Consider the following 27,063-nt stretch of genomic DNA (forward strand, 5'->3'; position numbering starts at 1 on the left):
ATTGTAACTGAAATATGTTAGTTTTACACAGATAAGTTCCGCGAGCACGTCTTACACAGATGAGTACTGGACATCCAGTAAGGAGGGAGGAGTCTAATTTTGCGCGTCTGACGTCACCATGGCATAAATATCACCGTCATTTTGTCTGGCATTAGAAGACAGAGAACACGGCATCTGAAGTAAGAAAGGTTTTTGAACACGGAAGTAAGGTTTTTGAACACGGGGAAGAGGTATCAGAGTATAAAGTGTTGTGTCATTTTTGCAGAGATTACAGTACAGAATCAGTCAAGTAAATCCCACGGACCCTGATGCAGGAGGCAAAACTTGGGCCGAAGGGCCGGGACGAGGTTAAGAAGACTGAACGACTGTATACATAAGACTGCACAGTTGACAAACAGCAGCAAGATAAGTAACCCTCATAAAAATTTATTTTAAAAATTATTACAAAACATACAGCAAAGGTATTTGAGGGGCTACACTGACAGAGGAGGTTTTCAGCCAGTGATGATCAGGCAGTGCTCCCTATAGTTGGATTCAACAAAAGGAGTATGTGCCTGGGTTTGAGGCTTTTCCTCCTATAAACATATATGACTTGACACTACATTATTAACAGAGTAGAGGTCATTGGGTTTGATATGAATAGGATGGAGACAGTCCAGAGGTTGGCTACTAAAATGGTCAGCAGTCTTTGTCATAAAGTGTATGGGGACAGACAAAGATCTCAATATGTATACTCTGGAAGAAAGGTGGGAAAGGGGAGATATGACAGAGACATAGAGGTCATACAAAATAATGAGTGGGGTAGAGCGGACAGATGTGAAGCGTTTGTTTACACTTTCTAACAATAATAGAACTAGGGGACACAAGATGAAATTAGAATGTGGTAGGTTTAAAACAAATTGGAGAAAGTTTTTCTTTACTCAGCATGTGGTTAGACTCTGGAACTCATTGCCGGAGAAGATAGTGATGGCAGCTGGCCTTGCTGAGTTTAAAGGGGGTCTGGACAGATTCCTGAAGAAAAAGTCCATTGATCGTTATTAAATTCTGGGTTTTTGCCAGGTTCTTGGGGCCTGGATTGGCCGCTGTCGGAGACAGAGTGCTGGGCTTGATGGACCTTTGGTCTTTTCCCAGCGTGGCAGTGCTTATGTACTTATCTATGTGGCATAAATGCACAGGAGACGAGTCTCTTTCAATTGAAAGGAAGCTCTGGAACGAGGATGAAGGGATAGACTGAGAAATAACCTTAAGAAATACTTCTTCACAGAAAGGTTGGTGAATTTGTGGAACGGCCTCCCGGTGGAAGTGGTGGAGATGAAAGCAGTATCTGGATTCAGGAGGGAGCTTGGGACAAATACATAGGATCTCTAAGAGAGTGATAGGGAGAGTAGATGGCATGGATGGGCAGACTGGATAGGCCATATGGTGTTTAGCTGCCTACATTTTTCTATGTTGCTATATTTTGTACAGTATAGGAGGAAATATTTCTATTTTTATTTCTCTTGAGTTGCACTCATCCAGTCTGGCTTTTTGGGATTTCAATAAATTGTCATCTACATATTTCTATTTTTAGTGTACGTATGTGTGTGTATTCGTGCTTATGTGCATGTCCAATTATTCTGTTAGAATGTACTTTCTACAGAGGGATCTCTAGTAATCTAACTTGTTCATGTCCATTAGTGCTATCACCCTTTAAAGAACTATCAGAGTAGTTTATAATAAAAAGTAAAGAGTGCAGATCAGAGTTTATGGTGCATTTATGTTCTAAGGCTCAATATGATTTTTATGTTGCTGCCTATTCCTTGGTAGGATTCCTGTTGTGTGAGTTCTGATCCTGAGTGACTTTTGTAGGATTGTGTACTACCTCATATGTCTAGAATTGGAGACCATTTACGGTGCTGTTACACAAGCACTGGAATTTGTTTTTGTATGATGGAACTGCCCTAGTTCTGCTATGTACCCATCTTTTTTTTTTTTTTGGGGGGGGGGGGGGGGGGGGGGGGGGGGGTCTGTGGATGCAGAATATGTATTTACCATTGAGGATCCAGCATACTGGGATCAAGGGTCAGTACTTTTTATATTGGTGTGCCAGGCGACATAAATTAACTGTTACAATTTTTGATGAGTAAAACTACCAACTGCAAAGTTTTCATTTTTAAAATTATATAGTTTGAGAATTACTCCTGTGATGAGACGAGAGATGCATGCTGTCACACTATTGCTGGGACCTCCTCCTTTATACAGCACTTGGAGGGAAAGCAAGCTGTTTGCTCATGCTCATCTACAGCCACAGTAGACCGGAGAGGAAGTAATTAAGATTTTTTTTTCCAAATCGGCACGTTGGTAACCACGGTAGTACTGTGGGAATGTCAACAAAGGCCTGTCATGGTGAAGGCTGGCTGGCCCCCCTTCCACCCACCTTCCCACTCCTCAGTGGGCCCTCCTTGGGCCTATCTTCACACACCCTGGTGGTGTAGTGGTCTCTTCGGGGGCAGACAACAACCCCACTTCCTGCCTTGTTCCACCACTGCGGTTGCTGCCTGTGTGACCCCCTCCTCTCCCCTTCGAGCCTCGGTGGCCCTCCACGGACATACCTTCACATGCCCTCATAGTCTAGTGACCACTTTGGGGCAGGAAAGAACCCAACTCTTTCCTGTCCGCTCCCGCTGCTCTCTGCCTGGTGGTGTGCTTCATCAAAATGGCTGCCAAGACTTCAAGAGGTCTTGTGAAGCTGCCACATGAAGTTTCTGCCATTTGGATGAAGAGGCGGTACCAGTCCAGAGCAGCAGGTCAGGATCATTCCTGCCCTGAAGAGGATCGATGCAGCTCCTGGTGAACGCAGGGGGGTGGGGGGCTAGAATAAAAAAAAATAGATGGTGTGTGGGTGCAGGGGGGCTGGAAAAAATATAATATACGGTGTGTGGGTACAGGGAGGCTGGAAAAAATCATAATGGATGGTGTGTGGGTGCAGGGGGGGCTGGAAAACAAAATAATGGATGGTGTGTGGGTGTAGGGAGGGAACTGAAAATGCTCCTTTTAGCTTTAAACAGAGAGAAGTGGGGACAAAATTTGACTGTGGGGATAGAGGGGGACGGGGATGTACTGGGGATTAATCTTTGCCCCCACCCCCCATCCGAGCACCTCATAAGCCTGCAGCTACCTCAGGAGGCTATTTAAAAAAATTGCAATCATCTTTGGGACCCTTTTACAAAGCCATGGCAGCTCTACCGTAGAGCTATTACAGTTTGTTGCGTGCCAAAATCAGGACCACCACCAGGCTACTCCAGAAGCCCAGTGGTAGTTCCCACTCCCAGCACACACTACTTCCGGCATGACAAAAATATTTTGACTTTTGTAGCACTGGGATAGCATTGCAGCGCTTACCATCACTTAAATAGGTGGCAGTAAGGGTTCCCTCCCACCAAAACAAATGGCCATGTGCCAATCCCTGTGATTGGCGCAGGGCCATTCTTTTTTGTGTGTGTGTGTGGGGGGGGGGGGGGGGGGGGGGCTGAAAACAACCTGAGAAAAACTTGAAGGCTCTTTGTTTTCTTTAATAAAATTTAATGAATACTGGATTGTACTACAATTCTGGATATTAATTAGCAAAAATGTTGTTTATATTGTTACAAATAAACTTGAAGAACTTTGCAGAATATGCAAATTTTGTGCACAGAATTTTAATGTTTTTGGTGCAGAATTCTGGCCGGAGTACAGAATATATGTTGCACTTACCTAGGCCCATCCCTGTGGAACTCCCTGTCATCTCACCTCCGCTTAGAATCCTCTTATCCAAAATTTAAAACACTGCTCAAAATCCACCTGTGAATTTTTTTGGCTCGTTTTCACCATAGCTTTGTCTCCCCTCCCTCCTGTCTCCATCCTTAACTATTTTATTTTTTTTAATTATAAACCACATACCAGCTCATTTTCGAAAGTGATCGCCGGCCATCTTCCGACACAAATCGGGAGATGACCGGCGATCTCGCAACGGCGGCCAAATCGGTATAATTGAAAGCCGCTATTTTGACACCATCGCTGCTTTCCCGTCACAGAGCCGGCGAAAGTTCAAGGGGGTGTGTTGGCAGCGAAGCGAAGGCGGGACATGGGCGGGGTTACGAAATGGCCGGCTTTAGCCCATAATGGAAAGGAAAAGGCGGCAATGAAGAGCATTTGGCCGCTTTTACTTGGTCCCTTTTTTTTTCAGGTCCAAGCTTCAAAAAGGTGCCCAAACTGACCACCGGAAGGAAGCGGAGATGACCTCCCCGTACTCCCCCAGTGGTCACTAACCCCCTCCCACCAAAAAAAAACACTTTAAACACTTTTTTTCCCCAGCCTGTATGCCAGCCTCAAATGCCGTACCCACCTCCATGACAGCAGAATGTGTTCTGTCCTCCGACAGCCTTTTCCTGCTTGTGATGTGGCTGGGTGAGTGTGACACCTTTTCTGTTATTTGCACTGCAGAGTCACATCAGCAATGCGCTGTCGTGGGTGTAGGTATTGGTAGTTGGTAGGCTCTACTCCCCTGGTGCTTTCCCCCTGCTTACTGGGTCAGAGTGTGCCCTGTTGTAGTCCATGCAGTAGTGGCCATTTTTGTAAGCCAGTTTTAGTTCCCTTTCCTGTGTTACCCACGTTAGAGAACTTAGTTATTACCTTGAATGGTGCTGGAAGAGGGTATTGTACACCATTTGTGCCAGCTCTGACCTACTGCTCATCTTAGTACCAGGGGACTCTTTGCCAGTGGGGCACAACCTCTGATCTGCAGTTAACTGTGAGTAAATGTGGTTATTTCAAGAAAGGACTTTTTCAGAGAGATTAGTCTTCAGGTGTGAACTGGTGTGCCAAAGTTATACAGCAGCAATAAGTCCTAGAGGCTGTATGCAGGTCCCTGGAGCAGTTTTAGTGGGTGCAGTACATTTGTGGTTAGTGTGTTTTTTTTTTTGGGGGGGGGGGGGGGGGTTGGGGAGCTCAGCTCCCAAAGTAAGGGAGCTAAGCACGTGGGAGCTTTTCTGAAGTCCACCGCAGTGACCCCTAGGGAGCCCGGTTGGTGTCCTTGCATGTCAGGGGGCCAGTGCACTATAAATGCTGGCTCCTCCCACGGCCAAATGTGTTGAATTTGGCTGGGGTTTGAGATGGCCGACATAACTTTCCATTATCGCTAAAAAAACAAAGCCGGCCATCTCAAACCCCTGCCAAATCCAAGGCATTTGGCTGGCCGGAACCGTATTATCGAAACAAAAGATGGCCGGCCATCTTTTTTGAAAATACGGGTCTGGCCAGCTGTTTGCGGTGCCGCCAAAATACATCGCTGGCCATGTATTTTGCCGGCGCCGTTTGATTATTCCCCTCCACGTCACCTCTATGGATCACCTGCGGTATAGCAAGTGCTGGAAATATATTGTTTTTTTTTTCTTGTGGCAGTGACCAGTGTTCTGAAAAATGGGAAACCCCTGACTCTGACCTGAGCTCTGAGGGGGCCTTCCCTTTTGGGGGCCTTAGAAGAAGAAGGGTATACCATTCTGTCCCTAGGATTGGGCCACCCCTAAATCTAATACAAATGTAAGAAGTTTCATTCATCCTGTAATGCCTTTTAAGTATGGTGTGTTTTATTCAGCATGCCGCTTATGTATTTTCTGCTCCCTCATCTCCATTTGTTTTATTCAGAAAAAATGAGGTTCTGCACTAAATTTACTCTCTTAGTCTATCAAACAGGGAAATTTAGCAAATCTGATGGTTTGCTAGCAATGTTGTAATCTTTGAGCTATACTTCTGCTATGACTATACATGCGTACAAATTTTAAATAAGTCAAACATCAGAATCTAAGCAGATATGGATGGTAAACCTTTGCACTATAGAAGAGGAAGGTCAAAGCAACTAACTGCTGAATTAATGGATTTTATCTAGAACTCTCCAACCAGTCTCCAGTACAAAATAGTTTTACCTTGTTAAGGTCATCCTTTTCCTGTTTAAGCATTTTAATTTGTTTTTCCAAAGATTTGATCTGTCTGGAAACTTCCTCAACTTCTCGTCTGGTAGAATTGGCCTCCTCAAGTTGCTGTTCTAGCTGCCCAGATTCTAGAAAAGGGAGGTATATTACATACAAATATGAAAACATGGTAAATAATGTACAATGATGCTGACCCCTTTGTGTACACATATACTTTTCTCCGCTATGTCTGAAAACATTTGTGCTAAAGAACTTTCCAATCCATGCTAGCTCATGAAATTTTTCTAAAAGAATTGTGTGCTGCATTAATAAAACAGCTCAATTTTTATACCAGGGGCATAGTCATGGGTGGGGCGTGAGAGAGTCTGATCCATTCATTTCTGCCTCAGGCCCACCCAGCAGTACACCATTCAAGTAGCTGGAAGGGATCTCCAAGCCCCGCCGATAAAAACATTTGCAGCCCACTGACTGCCAGCAGAAAACCATGGCAGCCAGCACTGATGCTGGCACCATGGGCATGCTCAGTTCTCTTGCATGAACTGAGAATGTCAGAGTGGTGGCTTTGGTGGCTCAGAGCGCTACCTCCAAATTGGGTTTCTGTCTGTGGTTCGTGGGCTGCAGATGTCATTGGCTAGTGGGGCTTGGGAATCCCCACCAGCCAAGGTAGTTAATTTAAAAAAAAAAAAAAGGTTAGGTAGTGTAAACTGACACTAGAAAATCTTAATGAATTGGTATAGAGAAATGCCACTATAATATAACATCTAAGATTTAAGAAACAGTTAAAAAACATATTTGTTTTGATAGGTTTACTTGTCTTGTGTTTATAAAGAACTGGCACAAATTTGATAGCTAGCTAGCTAGCTAGCTAGATAGATAGATAGATAGATAGATAGATAGATAGATACACACACACACTGTTTTATGCTTTTGTATTATGTATGTTTTTAATATAACCTGCCTAGTTGATAGGTAGGTTTAGAGATAAGAAATAAAAATAAAATTTAGTGCTGTTGGTAAATAGCCATTAATTTTTGCACTTACATGTGTAGAAACTTGTTAGTTTTAACCAAGTCCCAAGTAAATTAAAGGAAATTTTGTCCAGCTGAGGTACTTAGTTTCTATAATATATACAAGTATGTAATTAGATAGCATTCATTTTAATGTATTTTTTAAAGTTTTATCCATAATCAGCATTAGACATATGGGGGCATTAAAAGGAAAACTGTTACCGGCATAAAAGCTGACTTTCAAACCATTGTGAACCACTACTTTTTGTTTACTGAAAAGCAACTGACGAATATAAAGAAACTTTGGGGGGGTAATTTTACAAAGGTTTTTCCACATACAAAGGCCAATGTAAGATCCAGTTTTATGAACACCACGTCCCTACCAGAGTTCAGAAAACAGGCCGCATTATTTAACAGTGAAATTAAAGCAGTTTCGGTACTAGGCCTTCCTGGAAACTGGTTTGCCTAGGATGAAAAACATGTGTCTTCTTTCATAATGTTAGAAGTTTGGTGAGAACTGCCTTTTCTGCCACCTTCACTAACTTCAGGAACTATCCCTCCTGAATTGAAGCGATCTTTAATTAGGATTTGACTTAAGAAACCCAACATTATTTTGTAATTTTCATCCTACTGCCAACTTGTTTTGCCTTTTCTGCCACCTTCCCTACAAAGTAATCTTGGGTTCACTTCAATTCAGGATGGCCAATTCCTAAAGTTCGGCTAGTATTAATCAGATCTAACAGAATTTGGCAGCAGCATAATGCTGCAAGATTGTACTGGACTATAGAGTATTTTGTGATCATTTGGTAAAATATAATTTAGCTAATTTAGCTAATGTGTTCTGATGATTTAGTTGATTAGATGCTTTTCAAAATTATATCTACATGCACTCACAAAACGATTTGTATCCAACACCACCACACTTTGTATATACAGCAAATAAAACAAATAAGAAAACAAAATATATGTGAAAAATATATGATGTGAGGAAGGGACCTTCAGAAACCTTTGCAAAACTCATGCACACTTGCTGAAATTAGGTATACAGTTACTGATTTCAATCAGTACCCTCAAAACATTTGTGGAAAAAAGGCTATGTGCATTGTGCTCAGGTAACAATTTGTTTTCTCTTCTGTAGCACAGCAGAGCCCCTCTCTACATATTCACCAGCAAGCACTGTGGTGCAATGTGAAGGAAAAGTACTTCTCAAATTTGTTTCAAACTCTGGCAGCCCCGATAACTGACAAGTTTGTAGACAGCCAATCAAAATCTCTCTGTCATACTAGCTATATGGTCATGCAGTTTCAATCTCTCTGCATCAGGAACTAGAGATGAATGATGGCCAAAAATATTTCCATACCACCATGCTGCTCAGCGCCACACTAGTTATCTTGTAAACATTAACAGAATGGCACTTCAGCATCCCAGAAAGCATCCTTTTCCGGAAAATTCAAAAGTCTTATATTTAAACTCCTGGCCGAGTTCTCAAAATTTTCTACCTTGTGACTTAACAGTCTATCTTGAGCAAACTATGCCTGAGCTTCTTTAATTTGGGAAACAGTACTCTCCAAATCTTTCACCTTACTCTCCTGCTCTCTCATCTGATCTACCAAATATTTAATAGAGACAGAATAAGACAAGGATACAGTAAAAATGCAGCATAGACCTTAGGAGTGATAAGCTGTTCAAATCATTTTCAGTGTGATCTTCTGGGGTTGGATCAATGGTGGAAAAGAATCACTATCCATTGCTTAAGAATCTCTCTGAAGGGGTAACAAACCATGTGAATGGTCACCAATCAAAATGCTGGCCTCCAATGACCTGAGATAAAGTCCCTCGAGGTGTGATAAGTCCAAAATGTCAGTGCTGAAGATATTCCAGACACAGGGTTAGGCATTAGCTGCCCCGCCATTGCCATGGATGAAAGGGATCCTCCACCCTCCCTAGCTGATCCAGACTCCATCAAACCCTGTGGTCCTGGAAAGTCTTGTAGCTGGGTCGCCCATCCAGGACCCAGCCAGGCTTGACCCTGCTTAGCTGCCTCTTCCTCTACACGACTGTTGCCTTCACTCCACAGCAATCTGGCTCCTCTGAGCCTTGGCTCCAGGCCCTGCGAACTCCCAGGACTTCCTCCTCCCTCCGTTCCTTTCACAGAGGCACATTCAAAGCCCAATGTTTATAAGTAAGAGCTTTTATTTTCTTGCTTCAAATCAACAAAATACCCTTCACTCCAGGTTGTTTAGGCTAGCAGCCCAGAGCACAATTCAGGTTCAACACAGTCAAATTCAGGTTCAAAACAGTCCATATAACTTCAAACTCAGGTTCAAAAACAATCCATATAGCTTCACTTCACTTTAGCTCAGATTACTTCACTTAGGGAACAGTACATTATCAGAGGGAAAAACCCAATAGCTTGGTAGGTTGCAGCCCAGATCTTTTTAGTATGAAACAGTTTACACAGTCTTTCTTGCACCTTTTTACAGCACAGTTACACAGCTTTATTCCCACCTGGTTCAGGCTGGGGTTTCAATTGAGCCCAGCTCTCTTTCTCTCCCACAGGCTGCACCTGTTTCCTCTTTAGTAGAGATTTCCCCCAGTGCCTCAGCCTCTCTCCTCCGGTCCTCCACCAGTCTCTCCAAGGCACAGCCAGCCACCCTCTTACAGCAGCTTTTTGGGTTTTAGCCAGGGCTCCAATCTCCATCTGTTCCTCCTCTAGTCCTTCAGTAACCTCCATTTTATCCTCCTCTCCAACTTCCCCCGCCCCCAAACTCTCCAGCTGGCCCTCATCACCTTCCTCCGAGACCATTTCCCAATCTTCTATCTCCTCCCCTAACTCTTGCACAGCCGGGTGGGGAAGAGAAGGATTCTGGGACTGGTAGTTCCTCCTCTTCTTCCTTAACCCGGCCAACCTCTCTGCCTCCGGTAGACCAGCTTTCTGAATGTGGGTGTTGTGCACATGAAATCTGCCCTGTTGGAGTTCCCCGGCTGCCTGCACCCCCTTTCTTTGTGCCTTCCCGGATCCCCTTTCACCTGCCCTCTCACAGTCTACAGGAGTCCTTGGGCTGATTGAGACCTTGTCCTCCAGGCTGGGGCTCTTCTCCCTCCTAACATAGATGTGCCCCATATATGCCATAATCATGGCCTGCTGCAACACAGGAGACTCCAGACTCAGGGGTGGGATCTCTTAAGCTTCTCCTTCCCTTAAGCATTACAAACCAGTGGAAACAATGAAAAGAAGAAAGATTCAAAGTAGGTAAAAGTGAAGATCTGCATTGTGCATCCTAATTGGAAGCCATTTTGCTCCAAAATATCTAATCAAAATAATTTTTAAAGCATATTTAAAATATATACCTTAAGATTGCATTTGGTTAAAGACATCAAGAAGGGGCAATGAAGACAGAGCCAGAGCAAGAGTATTGGCTGACTGAGGCAAACCCTCAGCTTCTCATCCTTCCCCCCCCCCCCTCAAAAAAAAAATTCAGTTTTGTAGCCCTTCAGCAACCCCACCAAGATTTTGATAATTCAACTGTAGGGTTAAACCCAGCTGAAAAAGCTAGCAGCCAATATTCAGAAGCAATTAGCCGGTTAGTACTGCTGAATGTGTCTGCTAACCAGAAAGGGCAGGCCGGGTCAGGGTGGAATTAGGGCAGAATGTCAACTTAGCCAATCAGTGGCACTTTTAAGTTCACTAACCAGCTAAGTAGCTGCATAAAGTTACGCCACCAAATGAGTTATCCTAACTTTATGAGCCAAGGTAACTGGGCACCGATCTGAATATCAGCCGGTTGCTGGTTAACTTCCAGGTTGGTGAACATACCTGAATATTAAATTTTATTTATTTATTTATTGTATTTGTATCCCACATTTTCCCACCTATTTGCAGGCTCAATGTGGCTTACATTATTCCGTCATGGCGATCGCCATTTTCGGAGTGAGAGATACACGTGGTATTACATTAAAGTTCATGACTGACAGAGATAATAAACAGTCCAGTGTAAAGAGTTCATATTCGGAATGAGAGAGAAAAAGGTATTGCATTAAAGTTCATTCGAGGTAGAGTAGATCTTGGTAGTCGAGTATAGAGAGTTAGGTTTTATCTAGTTCTGGTTTGCGTTTCGTTGTCTGGTATTTAGGATGGATCATTGTGGTATGCCTTATTGAACAGGTTGGTCTTCAGTGATCTCCGAAAATTAGTTAGGTCGAGCAATTTTTTCACGGCGAGTGGAGAAGCTGGATGCATATGTTAATTTATATTTTAGTCCTTTGCAGCTGGGGTAGTGGAGGTTCAGCAATGTGCGTGCTGATCTTTTAGTGTTCCTGGGTGTTAAGTCTATGAGGTCTATACTACCAAGTAATCAAAAAAAGAAGATTTAAGGGGGACTAACAAGCAAGAAACAGATCTGTGTCTAAATTTGTGGTAAATACACTCCTTGATACAGCGATATTTTGCGAAACTGAGGCCTGAGTCGGTGTGTTTGGAACCCATGACACTTCTTTATCTATACCTGCTGCTACGTTTCCCAAGCAGGAACTAGGTTAGTGAGCCCTTGGGCCACTTCCGAGGAGCAGCAGTGGCAGTCAAAACCATCCCACACCAGGAACAAGACAGAACTTAGATAGGAACAGCAACACTTCACCTGCACTAGCCGCCCTTCCCCAGGAGTTGAGCCCCTGGCTGCAGGCGGCCGACAGGACTTACAGGACAGGGTAGGAACTGGAAGCTGCAAGCAGCCACTAAAGCAGGGAACAAACACTGACAAACACGAGATAGAACTGAAAGCTGCCAAGCAGCTACTGAACAAGAAACACAGACAAACAGAAACTAAACACAAAAGACAGACAAGGAAGAAGTCTAGGAAACAAACAATAACCCTAAGCTAAACTACACATAGACTAACTAGCATCAGACAAGGAACTATAATAAAACCAAGCTAGGCAGAAGTGCAACAAGCACCAACAAACCAGGGCCTTAGGCAAGGCAAAGCAGGGAGTTTCCAAATGGCTAATAAGCCCAGCAGCAGCTGAGATTCAGCTGCAGCAATCACCAGGCAGCTACAGATACTGTGCAGGCTCAAACAAGACAAGCAAGTCTGGCAGGCCGGAAAATCCGGACTGGACTGGGCTGAAGTCTGGAACGGGAAACAGCACACAGACAATCCAAGGCAGCCATCAGGCCTGGCCACCAGGGAACGAGATGACTGAGAGCCTGAAACCAGGGCACGACCGTGACACCTGCATGCTTAAAAGTTACGTTCAACTTGTTATTATTAGTTATTTTGATATGGATCCCCTCCTTTTTTGATTTTGTGGATTCTTTTAGTATCCTTTACCTTTTGAAACACAAGGGTTTTTCTGTCTGTGATGAGAACCCCCTTCAATGTTAGAAGAGCACTATGGCCCTCAATGTGAAGCCATATTATATATATATATACATATACATACACACACACACACACACACACACACACACACACATACTGGAAGTTGGGGAATTCTGAGGCTTTTCCCTTGTTGTATTTTCAAAATTAGAACAGATACACTCCACAGAATCTTTAGTGGGATAGATTCAAGTACTTTTTTCTGTGCCACAGCTGTAAATGATTTTATGAACCAGAGTGCAGATTTTGAACATAATGCGTTGAGTGGGAGCCAGTGTAGTTTTTCTCATAGGGGTTTGGCGCTTGCGTATTTCATTTTTTCCAAATATGAGTCTTATAGCCCACAGGTTGAATACCAGGCCCTAGATATTCATTCTACAATTATTCTGTAAAAGTGCATAACTGGACAGCAAGCTTTTAAGTATTAAAATGTGTTTTGTAGGTTAAAGTTCATACCAATAAGACTGTGTGGCTGCTGGACTTATTGTTTTGCTTTGACTGCAGCTGCTTTTGGCTGTCCACGGGTGGCTTCCTAATCTTGCTTAACAGTTAGGCCCGCCCAGCATGCAGATGGGCTTGATTCCCAAGCTGGTCATAGCTAAGGACGCTTTGAAGGTAGTGTTCAGAGCACCTGTTAGAGTATCTAAGCCATTTCTCAACAGAGGCAACTAGCAGCAAGACGTGAGGTCCACTCCACAGTATTCGTCTACCAGAGTGATCCATGGTTTATGGCCTCTGGCTGAGAACTGTCATTGTATTGGCTGAGTTGAACTGGGTGGAAAATATATTTGATATTTAAAAAAAAAAGTTGTGAAGTGGACCTTTACAGTGTAACAATGATGCATTTCTCCTTTTTGCATTTCCAGACTCAGAGTGTGGTGTATATGAGATTTATGTTAAGTGATTGGAACATATAAAGTGTTTGTGGAAGATTTAGGTTTTTATGTGGGAATGGTCTGAGGTTATGAAAGTAGTTCTTTCTGTATAGATGGACGTGTTAAGGTTATATTTATGAAATATGTGGTACATGAACCATTTGGTATGGGCATGTGGACTGTGGGGAAAAGCTGAATATGTATGGGGAGGAAAGGGAGGCTTATGCCAGGCATGGATGTTTATCTAAGTGTTGTTTAGTCTGTGAAGGAGTTGAGATGGGGTAGGGACAGGTGGAGCAGATGAATATGCATGGGTGTTTGTAGAAAGATTTTATTTTATTTGTAGCATTTGTATCCCGCATTTTCCCACCAATTTGCAGGCTCAATGTGGCTTACATTATGCCGTAATGGCGATCGCCATTTCCGGGTAGAGAATTACAAATGATTTTACATTAAGGTGCATACATAGTAAAGTATAGTACAGTATGGTATTGCATAGAGGTTCCTGAGTGATAGAGTAGATTATAACATAAGTTAGATAGTCAACTACAGCAAGTTCATTTCTGACATGAGAAATAAAGTGGTAGTGCGTATTGCGTGATTTTCATTAGTAGTCCTTCGGTTATCAGTCAGGTGTAGGGTATGGTTTGTCTAGTTCATGAAAAGTCTGTGGTTAGGATGAAGCGTTGTGGTATGCCTTCTTGAATAGGTCAGTTTTCAGTAGTTTTCGGAAGATTGTTAGGTCGTGCATTGTTTTTATGGCCTTCGGTAGTGCGTTCCATATTTGCGTGCCTATGTAGGAGAAGCTGGATGTATATGTGGATTTATATTTAAGTCCTTTACAGCTGGGGTAATGGAGATTCATGAATGTCCGTGCTGATCTGTTTGTGTTCCTAGTTGGCAGGTCTATGAGGTCTGACATGTAGATCGGGGCTTCACCATGGACAATTTTATGGACCAGGGTACAGATTTTGAACGCAATTCGTTCTTTTAGTGGGAGCCAGTGTAGTTTTTCTCTTAGGGGTTTGGCGCTTTCATATTTCATTTTTCCAAATATGAGTCTTGCTGCTGTATTTTGGGCAGTTTGATGTTTTTTAATGATTAGTTCTTTGCATCCTGCATAAATGGCGTTGCAGTAGTCTAGGTGGCTTAGCACCATTGATTGTACTAGGCTTCGGAATATTTCCCTTGGGAAGAAAGGTTTGATTCTTTTTAGTTTCCACATTGAGTAGAACATTTTCTTTGCTGTATTTTTCGCATGATTTTCGAGTGTAAGATTACGGTCAATTGTGACTCCAAGAATTTTCAGACTGTCCGAGATTTGAAGGGTGTAGTCTGAGGTGTTTATGGTGGTGGGTTTCTTCGTGTTGTATTGTGAGGAAAGAATAAGACACTGTATCTTTTCTGCCTTTAACTTTAGTTGGAATGCGTCCGCCCATGAGTTCATTATTTGGAGACTGTGTTTGATTTCATTTGTGATTTCGGTTAGATCGTGTTTGAACGGGATGTAAATCATGACATCGTCTGCATAGATGTACGGGTTAAGTCCTTGGTTGGCTAGCATCTTAGCTAATGGTGTCATCATTAAGTTGAAAAGGGTTGGCGAAAGCGGTGATCCTTGAGGTACTCCGCATTCTGGTTTCCATGGTGATGTTTTTGAATTTGATGTCACTTGGTATGTTCTTGCGGTTAGGAAGCCGTTAAACCAGCTGAGTACATTTCCTCCAATCCCGAAGTACTCTAGGATATTCAATAGTATTTGGTGACTGACCATGTCGAACGTGCTGGACATGTCAAACTGTAGGAGCAGCACATTATTTCCGGATGCAATTGTTTGTTTGAATTTGGCTAGGAGAGTGACTAGCACTGTTTCAGTACTGTGGTTGGATCGAAATCCTGACTGAGATTCATGTAGTATTGTGAATTTCTTTAAATAATCGGTAAGTTGTTTTGTTACCATACTTTCCATCAGTTTGACTACCAGAGGTATGGAAGCTACTGGGCGGTAGTTGGTTGTGTCATTTAATTTTTTCTTTAAATCTTTGGGTATAGGGGGTGAGTAGTATGTTTCCTTTGTCCTTGGGGAATGTAGTTCAGATGCGACATGAGGTCAGTTATGAAGCGCTGGGGGGTGGGCGAATTTTATTAAGTTGTTACGACAAATATCCAGTTTGCAGTGGGATTTGGCGAATTTGTTGATAGCTTGAGTGATGGATTCATCGGTTAAAATATCAAAGTTTGTCCACGTACGATCTGCTGGGTATTCGTCAGGAATTGGGTCCAGGCAGTCCATGAATTTTTCGTGGTCGGTGGTGTTGAGTGGTAACGTTGATCGTAATTTTCTCGTTGAAGTATTTGGCAAGGTCGTCTGCTGATGGGGTGTCTGTGCTGGTTGTGGTAACCGGTGTGGTGACTAATAATTTATCCAAGATGGAGAGGGGTGAGGATAGTGATACAGGACAGATGATGCAAGGTGTGTCTACTGTGGTGGTGAATACGTATGGGTGTATGAGGGAGATTAGGGGTGTACATGTGCATATGTTGGGAATGCTTCTCTCTATACTTGTTTCTTCAGTGCTCTGATCTCCTTTCATAGCTTTCATTGACGGGGTGAAGGTGGGGTTGGAGGGTAAGGAGGTGACATGGTGTAGGGCTAGTGCTCTGATCTCCTCTCAGAGCTTTCACTAACAGGGGTGAGGGTGGAGGGTAAGGAGGTGACATGGTGTAGGGCTGTTGTATATTACTACTACTACTATTTAGCATTTCTATAGCGCTACAAGGCATACGCAGCGCTGCACAAACATAGAAGAAAGACATTCCCTGCTCAAAGAGCTTACAATCTAATAGACAAAAAAAAAATTAAAGTAAACAAATCAAATCAATTAATGTGAACGGGAAGGAAGAGAGGAGGGTAGGTGGAGGCGAGTGGTTACAAGTGGTTACGAGTCAAAAGCAATGTTAAAGAGGTGGGCTTTCAGTCTAGATTTAAAGGTGGCCAAGGATGGGGCAAGACGTAGGGGCTCAGGAAGTTTTTTCCAGGTGTAGGGTGCAGCGAGACAGAAGGCGCGAAGTCTGGAGTTGGCAGTAGTGGAGAAGGGAACAGATAAGAAGGATTTATCCATGGAGCGGAGTGCACGGGAAGGGGTGTTTACACACACACATGTGAGAAGAAGTGCTACTGCATGTGGAATATGTCACTGTAACAGATGTATATTGTGTACATTTTCTCCTTTCCACTTTCTACTCCGTTCTTCCCCATTCCTTGCCTCCCTAGTCTCCTCCTCCTCCTCTCCCTTGTCTCCTCCACCCTATTTCAAGTCTCCTCTTCCCCCCCATCTCCTTCCACATAGCCTCTTCCCTTTCTCCTCTCCTCCTAACTCTCTTACTTTTCCTTCTATCTGCCCAGCCTCTTTCCCTTCTCCTAGACTCCTCCTATCTTCATCCCACCCTAGACCCCGGTATCTCTCCCCTGCCATTTTGGCACTCTTCTATCTGCCCTCACTCCTCAGCCACTATTGCTAGACTTTTGAAATCAGTGCTGAAGAGTGTTTGTTATGGCCCCAGAGGTCAGACATCAGCTTTGGCCTGGCTCTGAGTTCCTTTCTTTTGGTCCCAAGTCCACTTCTTAGGGGCAGTGGGTTTGGTAGCACAATAATACAACACACAAGTGCGGCTTAGCAAAAGGTATTTTATCTAGAAATATATACAGCACTTAGGGTACAAAGATAACACAGCACTGCTTTTGTGGGTCTCAGGGCCTGCCTGATGTCTGCTTCCATCCCTGAGTTTAAATAACTGAACTGTTTTCCCACGCATCGGCCTGTGCTATAATTTGGTTCGTTTTACAAAGGAGGTGTGGATTCCTGTGAAGGCACAGTTTGTGGAGACAGTGGTTTATTTCTATTGTTTTTCCTGAGCATCGGGTCTGGTCTGTTTTATTACTCGGAAGCACAGTTGTTAGGAGACATCCTGTCTTTCACTGACATTCCCAGGGATTAGACTAGGAAGGGATGGGGGAATGTCAGAGCTGCTCTCCCAGAGGTCTTTGGCCGACACAGAGTAGGCCCTAAAACTTCAGTTAGGCTAATGCTGACAAAGAGGTTAGAGGTCAACTGAATATTCCTCCCAGCTTGCTCCTTAGTGACTCCCTGGTCCACCAGGACCCACTTTGAACTCCTCTGTTGACACCCTTACTCCATTCAGCAATCTGCGTTCTCCTCCCAGCTTCTTCCTTGGTAACTCCCAGATCTATCACAACCTATTTGGCCTTCCACTGCTAATACCCTGTGAACCATCACCTCTGGTTTCTATTTTCTATTCTAATTCTTATAGCTCTGCTACACTTTCTTTTCCCGACACTAACTCTCCCCAGCTTTATTCCCCACTTCCAACAACTAAAAAACTCAAGAATACACTACTCACTCTTCTCAATTTTCACTTCACTAACCATTTTTTTCCTTCTACCCTGTTCTCTGCTTTTAAGCTTCAACATTGTCTTCCTTTCATTCAATCACCTCCCATTTTCTGAGAGCATCTCACTTTCCCTTCCTTTCTCCATATTTGGTGTTCCTCCTTCCTCAATCCCAATCTTGGCCTCCAAGGCAACTCTTACCCCATTTATGCACATCAAACCATACCACCTCCACTATTATTCCTATCACTCTCCATTGTCCTTCTTCTCTCTCCCTTTTTCATGCTTCCTGAGGAATATGTACTATTTCCAATGAAATAACCTACATTCATGACCTCTTTCTCTCTCATACTCTATACTTCTTGATTTAACTGAGACTTGGCTTACTCCAAAGGCTCTGCTTCAGTTACTGCTCTCGGTCATTGAAATGACCTTTCCTCAAATACACCTTGCCCAGCTGGTTGTGGTGATGGTGTTGCGACTGCTACTTTTCCCTTCCTGAAGGTTTCAGATCTTTCTTCCAATCCAGTCTCACTCCATTTCTTCTTCTGAGGTCCATTCCATTCATCTATTCACTTTATTACTTCTCTGGGTAGTTGTCATTTATTGTGCTCCCCCCCCCCCCCCCCCAATAAATCCCCCTCTTTTCTCACCAACTTGGACTTATGACTTTTTTTCTTTCTTGAACTGTCCTTCCTTCATTCTGCAAGACTTTAATTTCTATGCTGATGATCCCTCTGGCTCTTACATTCAATGCTCCTTGCTTTTAACCTCTTCATTTGACCTCCAACTATGCTCTACTATTCCTACTTCACCAGAATGGCCACTGTCTCAATCTAGACTTTCTTTCAAACTGCTCTCTCAAACTTCTTCACCTCAGTTCTTCCTCTCTGGCCATCATCTAGTTTTAATTCTTAACCACCCTCTACCACCATCTCATCCAATCACCAACACCACATTTAGAAATTTCCATGCAATTGACCTTTGTGTTTTCTCCATCACTATTTCATTTCTCCTCTCATCTACTATAATAACATAGTAGATGAGAGGAGAAATGAAATAGTGATGGAGAAAACACAAAGGTCAATTGCATGGAAATTTCTAAATGTGGTGTTGGTGATTGGATGAGATGGTGGTAGAGGGTGGTTAAGAATTAAAACTAGATGATGGCCAGAGAGGAAGAACTGAGGTGAAGAAGTTTGAGAGAGCAGTTTGAAAGAAAGTCTAGATTGAGACAGTGGCCATTCTGGTGAAGTAGGAATAGTAGAGCATAGTTGGAGGTCAAATGAAGAGGTTAAAAGCAAGGAGCATTGAATGTAAGAGCCAGAGGGATCATCAGCATAGAAATTAAAGTCTTGCAGAATGAAGGAAGGACAGTTCAAGAAAGAAAAAAAGTCATAAGTCCAAGTTGGTGAGAAAAGAGGGGGATTTATTGGGGGGGGGGGGGGGAGCACAATAAATGACAACTCTAATAAGAGTCTGTCTTGATGAGGCAGTCTCATCTGCTTTGGATATTCTTGCTCCTGGAAGGCATACCAAACCCCAGCCTTGGCTGACCTCCAGATTTCACTCCCTGCATTCTTGTGGGCTTCTGGCTAAAATTACATGCCCATGCTGACTTCATGCATTTAAAATTTATGCTGTCCTCCTTCCAGTCTGCTATTGCACTTGCTAAGCAAGACCACTATATCCATCTCAAGCTCTCTTGCCCTCAATATCTCTTTGTTATACTCAACTCCCTCCTCAAAATGCTTCTACATTCCGAAAAACAATCCCTTTATTTTCTGCCAGATTATGTCTAACTACTTTCATGACAAGGTTAATTGTAAGTCATCTACCAGATCACCTCCATTTCCCCTTACCCCATTCTCATACCCTTCCTTTGACCCGTCACCCTTTCTTCCTTTACTAAAAATCAATGATCAAGAAACTGTGCATTTTCCTCCTCCTTCAAACTCACTACCTTCTTCTCTTAACCTATTTCCTCCAGGTACTCAGCAATATCTCTTCTGCTGTCATTCCTTGCCATATGCTCAGTCTATCAATGCAACTATTCCTAATGCCTTCATACATCCTCTGGTGACACCACTCCTCAAAAAAACCTTCACTAGACACCACTTGCCCTCAAGCTATTGTCCAAACTTCCTCCTCACATCTTGTTTATTTTGTTCATCACCAGTCATTCTTGATCCACTACTACTACTACTTGACATTTCTAAAGCGCTACTAGGGTTACGCAGCGCTGTACAATTTAACATAGAAGGACAGTCCCTGCTCAAAGAGCTTACAATCTAAAGGACAAGTGAACAGTCAGTCAAGTAGGGGCAGTCAGATTGGGGCAGTCTAGATTTCCTGAAGGGTATAAAGGTTAGGTGCCGAAAGCAACATTGAAGAGGTGGGCTTTGAGCAAGGATTTGGCTTTCATCCTCTATGTTCTACAGAACCAGCCCTTGAAAACTTATCTAGTAGCCTATTCCTCACCAAGTCTAAGGGCCTTTACTTGATTCTCATCCTTCTTGACCTAGCCAGTGCTTTCGATACTGTTGGTCACCGTCAGCTCCTTGATACTCTATTCTTACTTGAATTTTGGGCTTTTGTCTTGTTTTTCTTATTTCTCCCACCACTCTTTTAATATTTGAACAGGTGGACCATTCTTCACTGCTATCCCCCTATCAACTGGTGTACCACAAGCCTCTGTCTTGGGATCTCTTCTCTCTCTTTAGTTTCCTGTAGTGCTCGGAACTTTTGCCATAGCTTTCCAAACCATCTTTATGCTGATGATTCCCCGATCTACTTCCCTACACCAGAAATTTTTATCAGGATTCCTGTGCTTAACCTCAGCCTGCTTATTTAACCTTAAGGAACGGGAACGGAAAGTGGATGGGGACTTGATATACTGCCTTTCTGTGGTTTCAATCAAAGCAATTTATATATTATATACAGGTACTTATTTTTGCCCAAAGTAACAGGCAGCTGCTGTGGGAATCAAACCCAGTTCCCTAGGTTCACAGGCCACTGCACTAACCATTAGGTTACTCCTCCACTCCATTACCATCTGGATGTCCTACTACCATTTTGAAACTTAACATGGCTAAGCCAGGGCTCATCTTTTGTCAAACTCAATTCCTACCTTCCTCCTTTCTCTGTATCTATGGATAAAACTGTCCTCCTCCCAGTTCCCCCATCTCATAACCCCATGATCATTTTTTACTCTCCTCTGAACATATTTAATATACTGTTAGACCCTGTTATTTCTTTTTCTATATCATAATCCTTTCTTTTCTGAACACACTACCAAAACCCTTATCCATACTCTTATCACCTCCCATTTAGGATACTGTAGTTTGCTCTTCACAAGTCTCTCACTTACTCCTGCCACAACTTTGTGCAACTGCACAGTGCAGAATTTCCACAAAATTCCCCAGCTGCACAAGATTTGCCATTTTTCTTGCAGAATCTATTGTGGGGAACAATGGCTGGCGGACTGACCCACCCTCACCCAAGTCTTGGTGGGTCCTCCCTGGGTCTACTTTAACACCCCAGCTGGTCTAGTGGCCTGCAGTGGGCAGGAAAGAGTCCCACTTTTTCCTGCACACTGCAGCTGCTCGTTGGTACCGTTGCTTCTTCAAAATGGCCACTGAGACTTCAAGCGGTAATCTCGCTGACAGGAAATATCAGTAGCCATTGGAAGAAGTGGCGGTAGTGGCCCAGAGCAGCTGCAGTAGGGGCAAAAGGAGGTTCTTTCCTGCCCTGAAGAGGTACTCCCACTGCAGCTCCTCCTTATTGTAGCTTACTAGTGAGTGCAGGTAGATATTATGTGTGGGTGCGGAGCTGGGGAAAAAAATTAAGGATGGTGTGTGGGTGCAGAGGGAGCTGGAAAAAAAACTACGGCTGATGTATGGGTGTGTGTGTGTGGAGGGGTGTTAGAAAAAAGAAACTATGGATATGTGTGGGTGCAGGGAGCTAGAATAAAAAAAACTATGGACAGTGTGTGGGTGCAGGGGGGCTGGAAGAAAACTATGGCTACTGTGGGTGCAGGGAAAGGGGTTAGAAAAATATAGATGGTATCTGTAGACAGGGAGGGGGGCTGTAATATTGTTTAAATTATGACAAACTTGCAGAATTTGCAAATTTTGTGCATAAAATCTTGATTTTTTGGTGCAGAATTCTGGCAGAAATATTCACTGAACCATCTTCTCACTCCTTTAATCTAATAAAAACTCACCTGTACTAATGTTTCATCAGTGTCACTACACTCATATAACCCCTCTTCTCAAGACACTTCATTGACACCCTATATGTTTCTGCATATAGTTTTTTTTTTGTTATTTTTTTTTGTTACATTTGTACCCCGCGCTTTCCCACTCATGGCAGGCTCAATTCGGCTTACATGGGGCAATGGAGGGTTAAGTGACTTGCCCAGTCACAAGGAGCTGCCTGTGCCTGAAGTGGGAGTCAAACTCAGTTCCTCAGTTCCCCAGGACCAAAGTCCACCACCCTAACCACTAGGCCACTCCTCCAAGTTCTCGTACCTTCAAGTGAATTCTACAACTCCTCATTACCCCTTCTTTCCCTACACTCCTCCTCATAAATTCCGCTCACCATGTCAGTTACTCTTATTATTGCATTTGTATCCCCACATTTTCCCACCTTTTTGCAGGCTCAATGTGGCTTACATATTACCGTTAACAGCGTTAGCCACAAATACATGGTTTGGATTAATTCAAAGCAATATTGTGGTAGAATGAGGTACATATATGGTAGGTACAGTTGGTACTTAGATAGGGAGAGGGGAGGAAGAGTCAGGTAATGTCCATTACGGTCTTTGGTTACATTGTGTCGCAGGTGTCCAGGTATTTTATGTTGGGTCGGTGGGGTATGCTCTTTTGAACAGTTCTGTCTTTAGTGCTTTCTGGAAATTTAGGTGGACAAGCGTAGTTTTTACTACTTTTGGCAGTGCGTTCCACAGTTCTGTGCTTAAGTATGAAAAACTGGATGCATAGGTGGATTTGTATTTGAGTCCTTTGTTGCTTGGGTAGTGGAGATTTAGGTATGATCGTGCAGATTTTGTGGTACTTCTGGTTGGCAAGCCTATGAGGTCTGTCATGTATCCCGGTGCCTCGCCTTAAATAATTTTGTGAACAGTCGTGCAGATTTTGAAAGTGATACGTTCTTTGATTGGTAGCCAATGCAGTTTTTCTCTGAGTGGTTTGGTGCTGTCAAAACACGTTTTTCCAAATATAAGCCTGGCTGCTGTGCTTTGGGCAGTCTGAAGTTTCTTTATGATTTGATCTTTGCATCCCGCATAGATTCCATTGCAGTAGTCTGCGTGGCTTAGTACCATTGACTGTATCAGGTTACGAAATATTTCTCTCGGGAAGAATGGTTTCACACGTTTGAGTTTCCACATTGAGAAAAACATTTTCTTTATGGTGGATTTCGCTTGGATCTCTAGTGATAGGTTACAGCCGATTGTTACTCTGAGAATTTTCAGGCTTTCTGAGATTGGGAGGGTGTATCCTTGGGTGTTGATGTTTGTGGGTTTGTATGTATTGTATTGCGATGAGATGATGAGACAGTGTGTTTTTTCTGTATTGAGTTTTAGTTGGAATGCATTTGCCCATGAGTTCATGATATTTAAGCTGAGCTTGATTTCATTGGTAATTTCTGCCAGGTCATGTTTGTAGGGGATGTATAATGTTACGTTGTCAGCGTAGATAAATCGGATAAGGTCTTGGCTAATGGAGTCATCATGAGATTGAAAAGGATTGGTGATAGTGGTGATCCTTGCGGTACTCCGCAGCCTGGTTTCCACGGTGACGATATGTTTGTTTTTGATTTCACTTGATATGTTCTTGTGGTTAGAAAACCCTTGATCCAATTGAGAGTGCCACCACTGATTCTGAAGTAGTCTAAGAGGCTCATTTTCAAAGCACTTAGCCTCCCAAAGTTCCATAGAAACCTATGGAACTTAGCCTCCCAAAGTGCTTTGAAAATAAGCCTACAAGAGTCTTAGCAGTATGTTATGGTTAATCATATCAAACACACTTGACAGGTCAAATTGGAGGAGGAGAATGATCTTCCCTAGTGCTATTTCCTGCTTGAATTTGGTTAGGAGAGTGAGTAGTACTGTTTCTGTGCTGTGTAGGGGTCGAAATCCTGATTGTGACTCATGTAATATAGTAAATTTGTTTATGTAGTCGTTGAGTTGTTTGGTCACCAGTCCTTCCATTAGTTTGACTACTAATGGGATAGATTCTACTGGGCGGTAGTTGGTAATGTCATTTGTTTTTTTTCTTGGTGTCTTGGTATTGGGGTGAGCAGGATGCTGCCTTTTTCTTTAGGGTAGATACCCTGCTGAAGCATGACTTTTAAGTGGGATGTGAGATCTGTTATGAAGCGGTGGGGGGCAGATTGTATTAGGTAGCTGGGGCAAGCGTCCAGTTGACAGTGGCTGTTGGAGTATTTTTTTTTATCGCCTGAGTAACTGTGTCGGTGTTGAGATCAAAATTTGATCCTATTTGGTCAGCAGGGTGTTCACCAGGGGTTGGTTCTAGAACACTAATAAAGTTTTCTATGTCCAAGTTATTCTGAGGTACAGTTTTGCATAGGTTTAAGATTTTTTCATTGAAATATTCAGCAAGGTTGTCTGCAGATGGGATGTCAGTGTTGGTTGTGGTGATCGGTGTTGTGTCTAGAAGTTTGCTCATGAGGTTGTATAGTTTTCTTCATGTTTTTGTAGTCTGGCCCAATTTTAGTTTTGTAGTACGACCTTTTGGTCTGTCTTATTGCATATTTGTATTTCTTTGTAGTTGTTGCCATGCGTTGAGTGTGTGTTTGTTTTTTAATTTTTTTCCATGCACGTTCCAGTTTCCTAGATTGTGTTTTTAGTTTTTTCAGTTCTTCATTGAACCTTCCACCTCAAGCACTCAACACGAACAATGCGACACAAAAGGTTCCCAAATAGCTTTCCACTTGGACAAAGTTTTGCGACGTATGGCCCAAATCCTCTCCATTTCACAGATGTACCACAGCTTATTTAACCATTTTACCAAAGAAGGAACATGAGGAGATTTCCACTGAGCAGCCAGTGACCCTAGCGACTGACATAGCATGGAGAACTAATAAGGCCTGGGATTTAGTAAGGCCTGGAGGTTTTTAGGAAAAAGAAAAAGTTCAGGTGACCACTTTTTAGGCTTAGAGAGCCAGCCCTGCAGTCTGTGTAGAACTGCTTTCCAGAAAGCCTGAGCCTTAGCACATGACCAGCAGAGATGACCCATGGTATCCTACTGCCCACACTCCCTCTAACACAATGGTGATACCTTCGGAAACATGTGGTGAAGGCGCGCTGGAGTCAAGTACCACCTATATAAAACTTTTACAGCATTTTCCTTAAAAAGAACAGAGATGGAAATCCTCAATAAAGTGTTTTCCATAAAATTCCAATCATCACCACCTAATGTCAAGCCCAGTTCCCAGTGCCAGCGTAATCGATGCTCAACAGGAGGTTGCACTTGTCTTCGCTGATAAGTATACAAGCAAGTGATAAGACCCCTCGTCCCTTTAGAATCCTCACACAAATCTTCCAAAAAAAGAGTCCTCTCGAATTACCTTGGCCTTTATTTCAGTGGCAGAAAGAAAATGTTTCACTTGAGTATAAGCAAAAATGTCCTTGGAAGAAACTGCATGTTCAACCAAAGTATTGAATGGAATAAAGGCCTCTTCATCAAAAAACTGGCCCCAGGTCTCTAGACCTGCAGAAAACCAACTCGAGAAAGGCCCTGGTTCAAGACCAGGTGGAAAAAGTGGGTTATTTGTAATTGGTGAAAGTTTGGAGAGAACTAAATCAGGCTTGGCAAATAAACTATCCCAATAGTAAAAAGTTGACAAAATCGAGGGGCAAACATCCTTACCCAGTGAACGATATTTCTGAGGAAGCCACATTAATGAACGTAGAGGGCATGAGCCTATCGAGTCCTGCTCCAACCCAATCCACAACTTCTGAGGGCTCTATGAAACCATTCAAGAGCAGCCCGAGCAGCTTTGTAATACCAATGCACGTTCGGAACGCCCAAACCACTCTTTTCTGATCCTGATACAGCAATGTTCTAGCGAGACATGGCCGTTTGTTGGACCAAATAAAGTGAAGGGGGCGATCTTGGATACCTGAGAAAAAATTACGAGACAAACGAAGAGGGAGAACCTGGAAGAGATACATCAAATGTGGCAACACGTTCATTTTCAGAGTAGCAATCCGCCCAAACCAAGATAAATCAATGGAACCCCAAGCTTCCAGATCTTTGTATAGTTCCCGCAAGAGGGGAGGGTAATTAGCTGAAAATAAATCAGAGAAATTCTTGGTAAGATGAATCCCCAAATACTTGATTACTTTGGGTCACTCACTGAAAAGAGAAGGCTTGTTGTAAAGATTGTAGATCAGGCTAGAAATACCAATAGCCATAGCTTCCGATTTAGTCATATTGAGCTTAAACCCAAAACAAAGGAATAATCAGGAGGAGGAGTGGAGGAGTGGTTAGGATGGTGGACTTTGGTCCTGGGAACTGAGGAACTGAGTTCGATTCCCACTTCAGGCACAGGCAGCTCCTTGTGACTCTGGGCAAGTCACTTAACCCTCCATTGCCCCATGTAAGCCGCATTGAGCCTGCCATGAGTGGGAAAGCGCGGGGTACAAATGTAACAAAAAAACAAAATCCGCTAAAAGCTTAATTAAGTTAGGCATGGAGAGTAACGGTTTGGTTAAAGAGAGAGGGTATCATCAGCAAATATTGCTAATTTATATTCCTGACCACCTACCTTAATGCCCGAGACATTAGGATTAGAGTGTATAGCAATAGCAAGGGGCTCCATAACCAAATAGCATTGGCGAGAGAGGACATCCTTGACGTGTCCCCCTAGACAAAGGGAAAGTAGAGAATTTCCACCATTAACTCGCACACTACGCTGTAGGAGAATTATAGAGGGCTTGAGTCCAATCCCTAAATCCCGACCTGAATCCAAATTGCTCCATAACACTAAGCATAAAAGGCCAATGAGCACGGTCAAATGCCGTCTTGGCATCTAATCCCAGAAGACACAAAGGGGTTTAAAACTTTGTAGCTACATGCAGCAAATTAACCATACGGCGAACATTATCTTTAGCTTGTCTTTGGGGAACAAACTCAACTTGATCAGGATGTATTAAGTCAGGAAGAACTTTCGCTAGTTAATTAGCTAGGACCTTAGCTATAATTTTAAATATCAGAATTAAGAATGGAGATAGGGCGATAAGAGGCACACTCCATCCTATCCTTATCTGGCTTCGAATCACTGCCTCCCCACTTCCGAACATTAAGAATCTCGACTAGCAGGGGGGCAAGTTCCCCCCTAAAAGTCCTGTAAAAGTCATTCGGTAAGCCATCCAGGCCAGGAGCCTTCCCTGTGGGCAGA

General features: G+C 43.1%; 1 protein-coding gene across 1 annotated transcript in view; it reads right to left on the reverse strand.

The window, feature by feature from the left end:
• The window catches only part of LOC115465558 (serine/threonine-protein kinase MRCK alpha-like), an 806,479-nt gene that overhangs the window by 348,734 nt on the left and 430,682 nt on the right, over window positions 1-27,063 (reverse strand). The window contains 1 exon segment of the mRNA XM_030196108.1: window positions 5,927-6,073. Within this exon segment, the coding sequence (XP_030051968.1) occupies window positions 5,927-6,073 (147 nt within the window).

This window comes from Microcaecilia unicolor, chromosome 3, assembly GCF_901765095.1.
Source record: "Microcaecilia unicolor chromosome 3, aMicUni1.1, whole genome shotgun sequence".
Classification (NCBI taxonomy): Eukaryota; Metazoa; Chordata; class Amphibia; order Gymnophiona; family Siphonopidae; genus Microcaecilia; species Microcaecilia unicolor.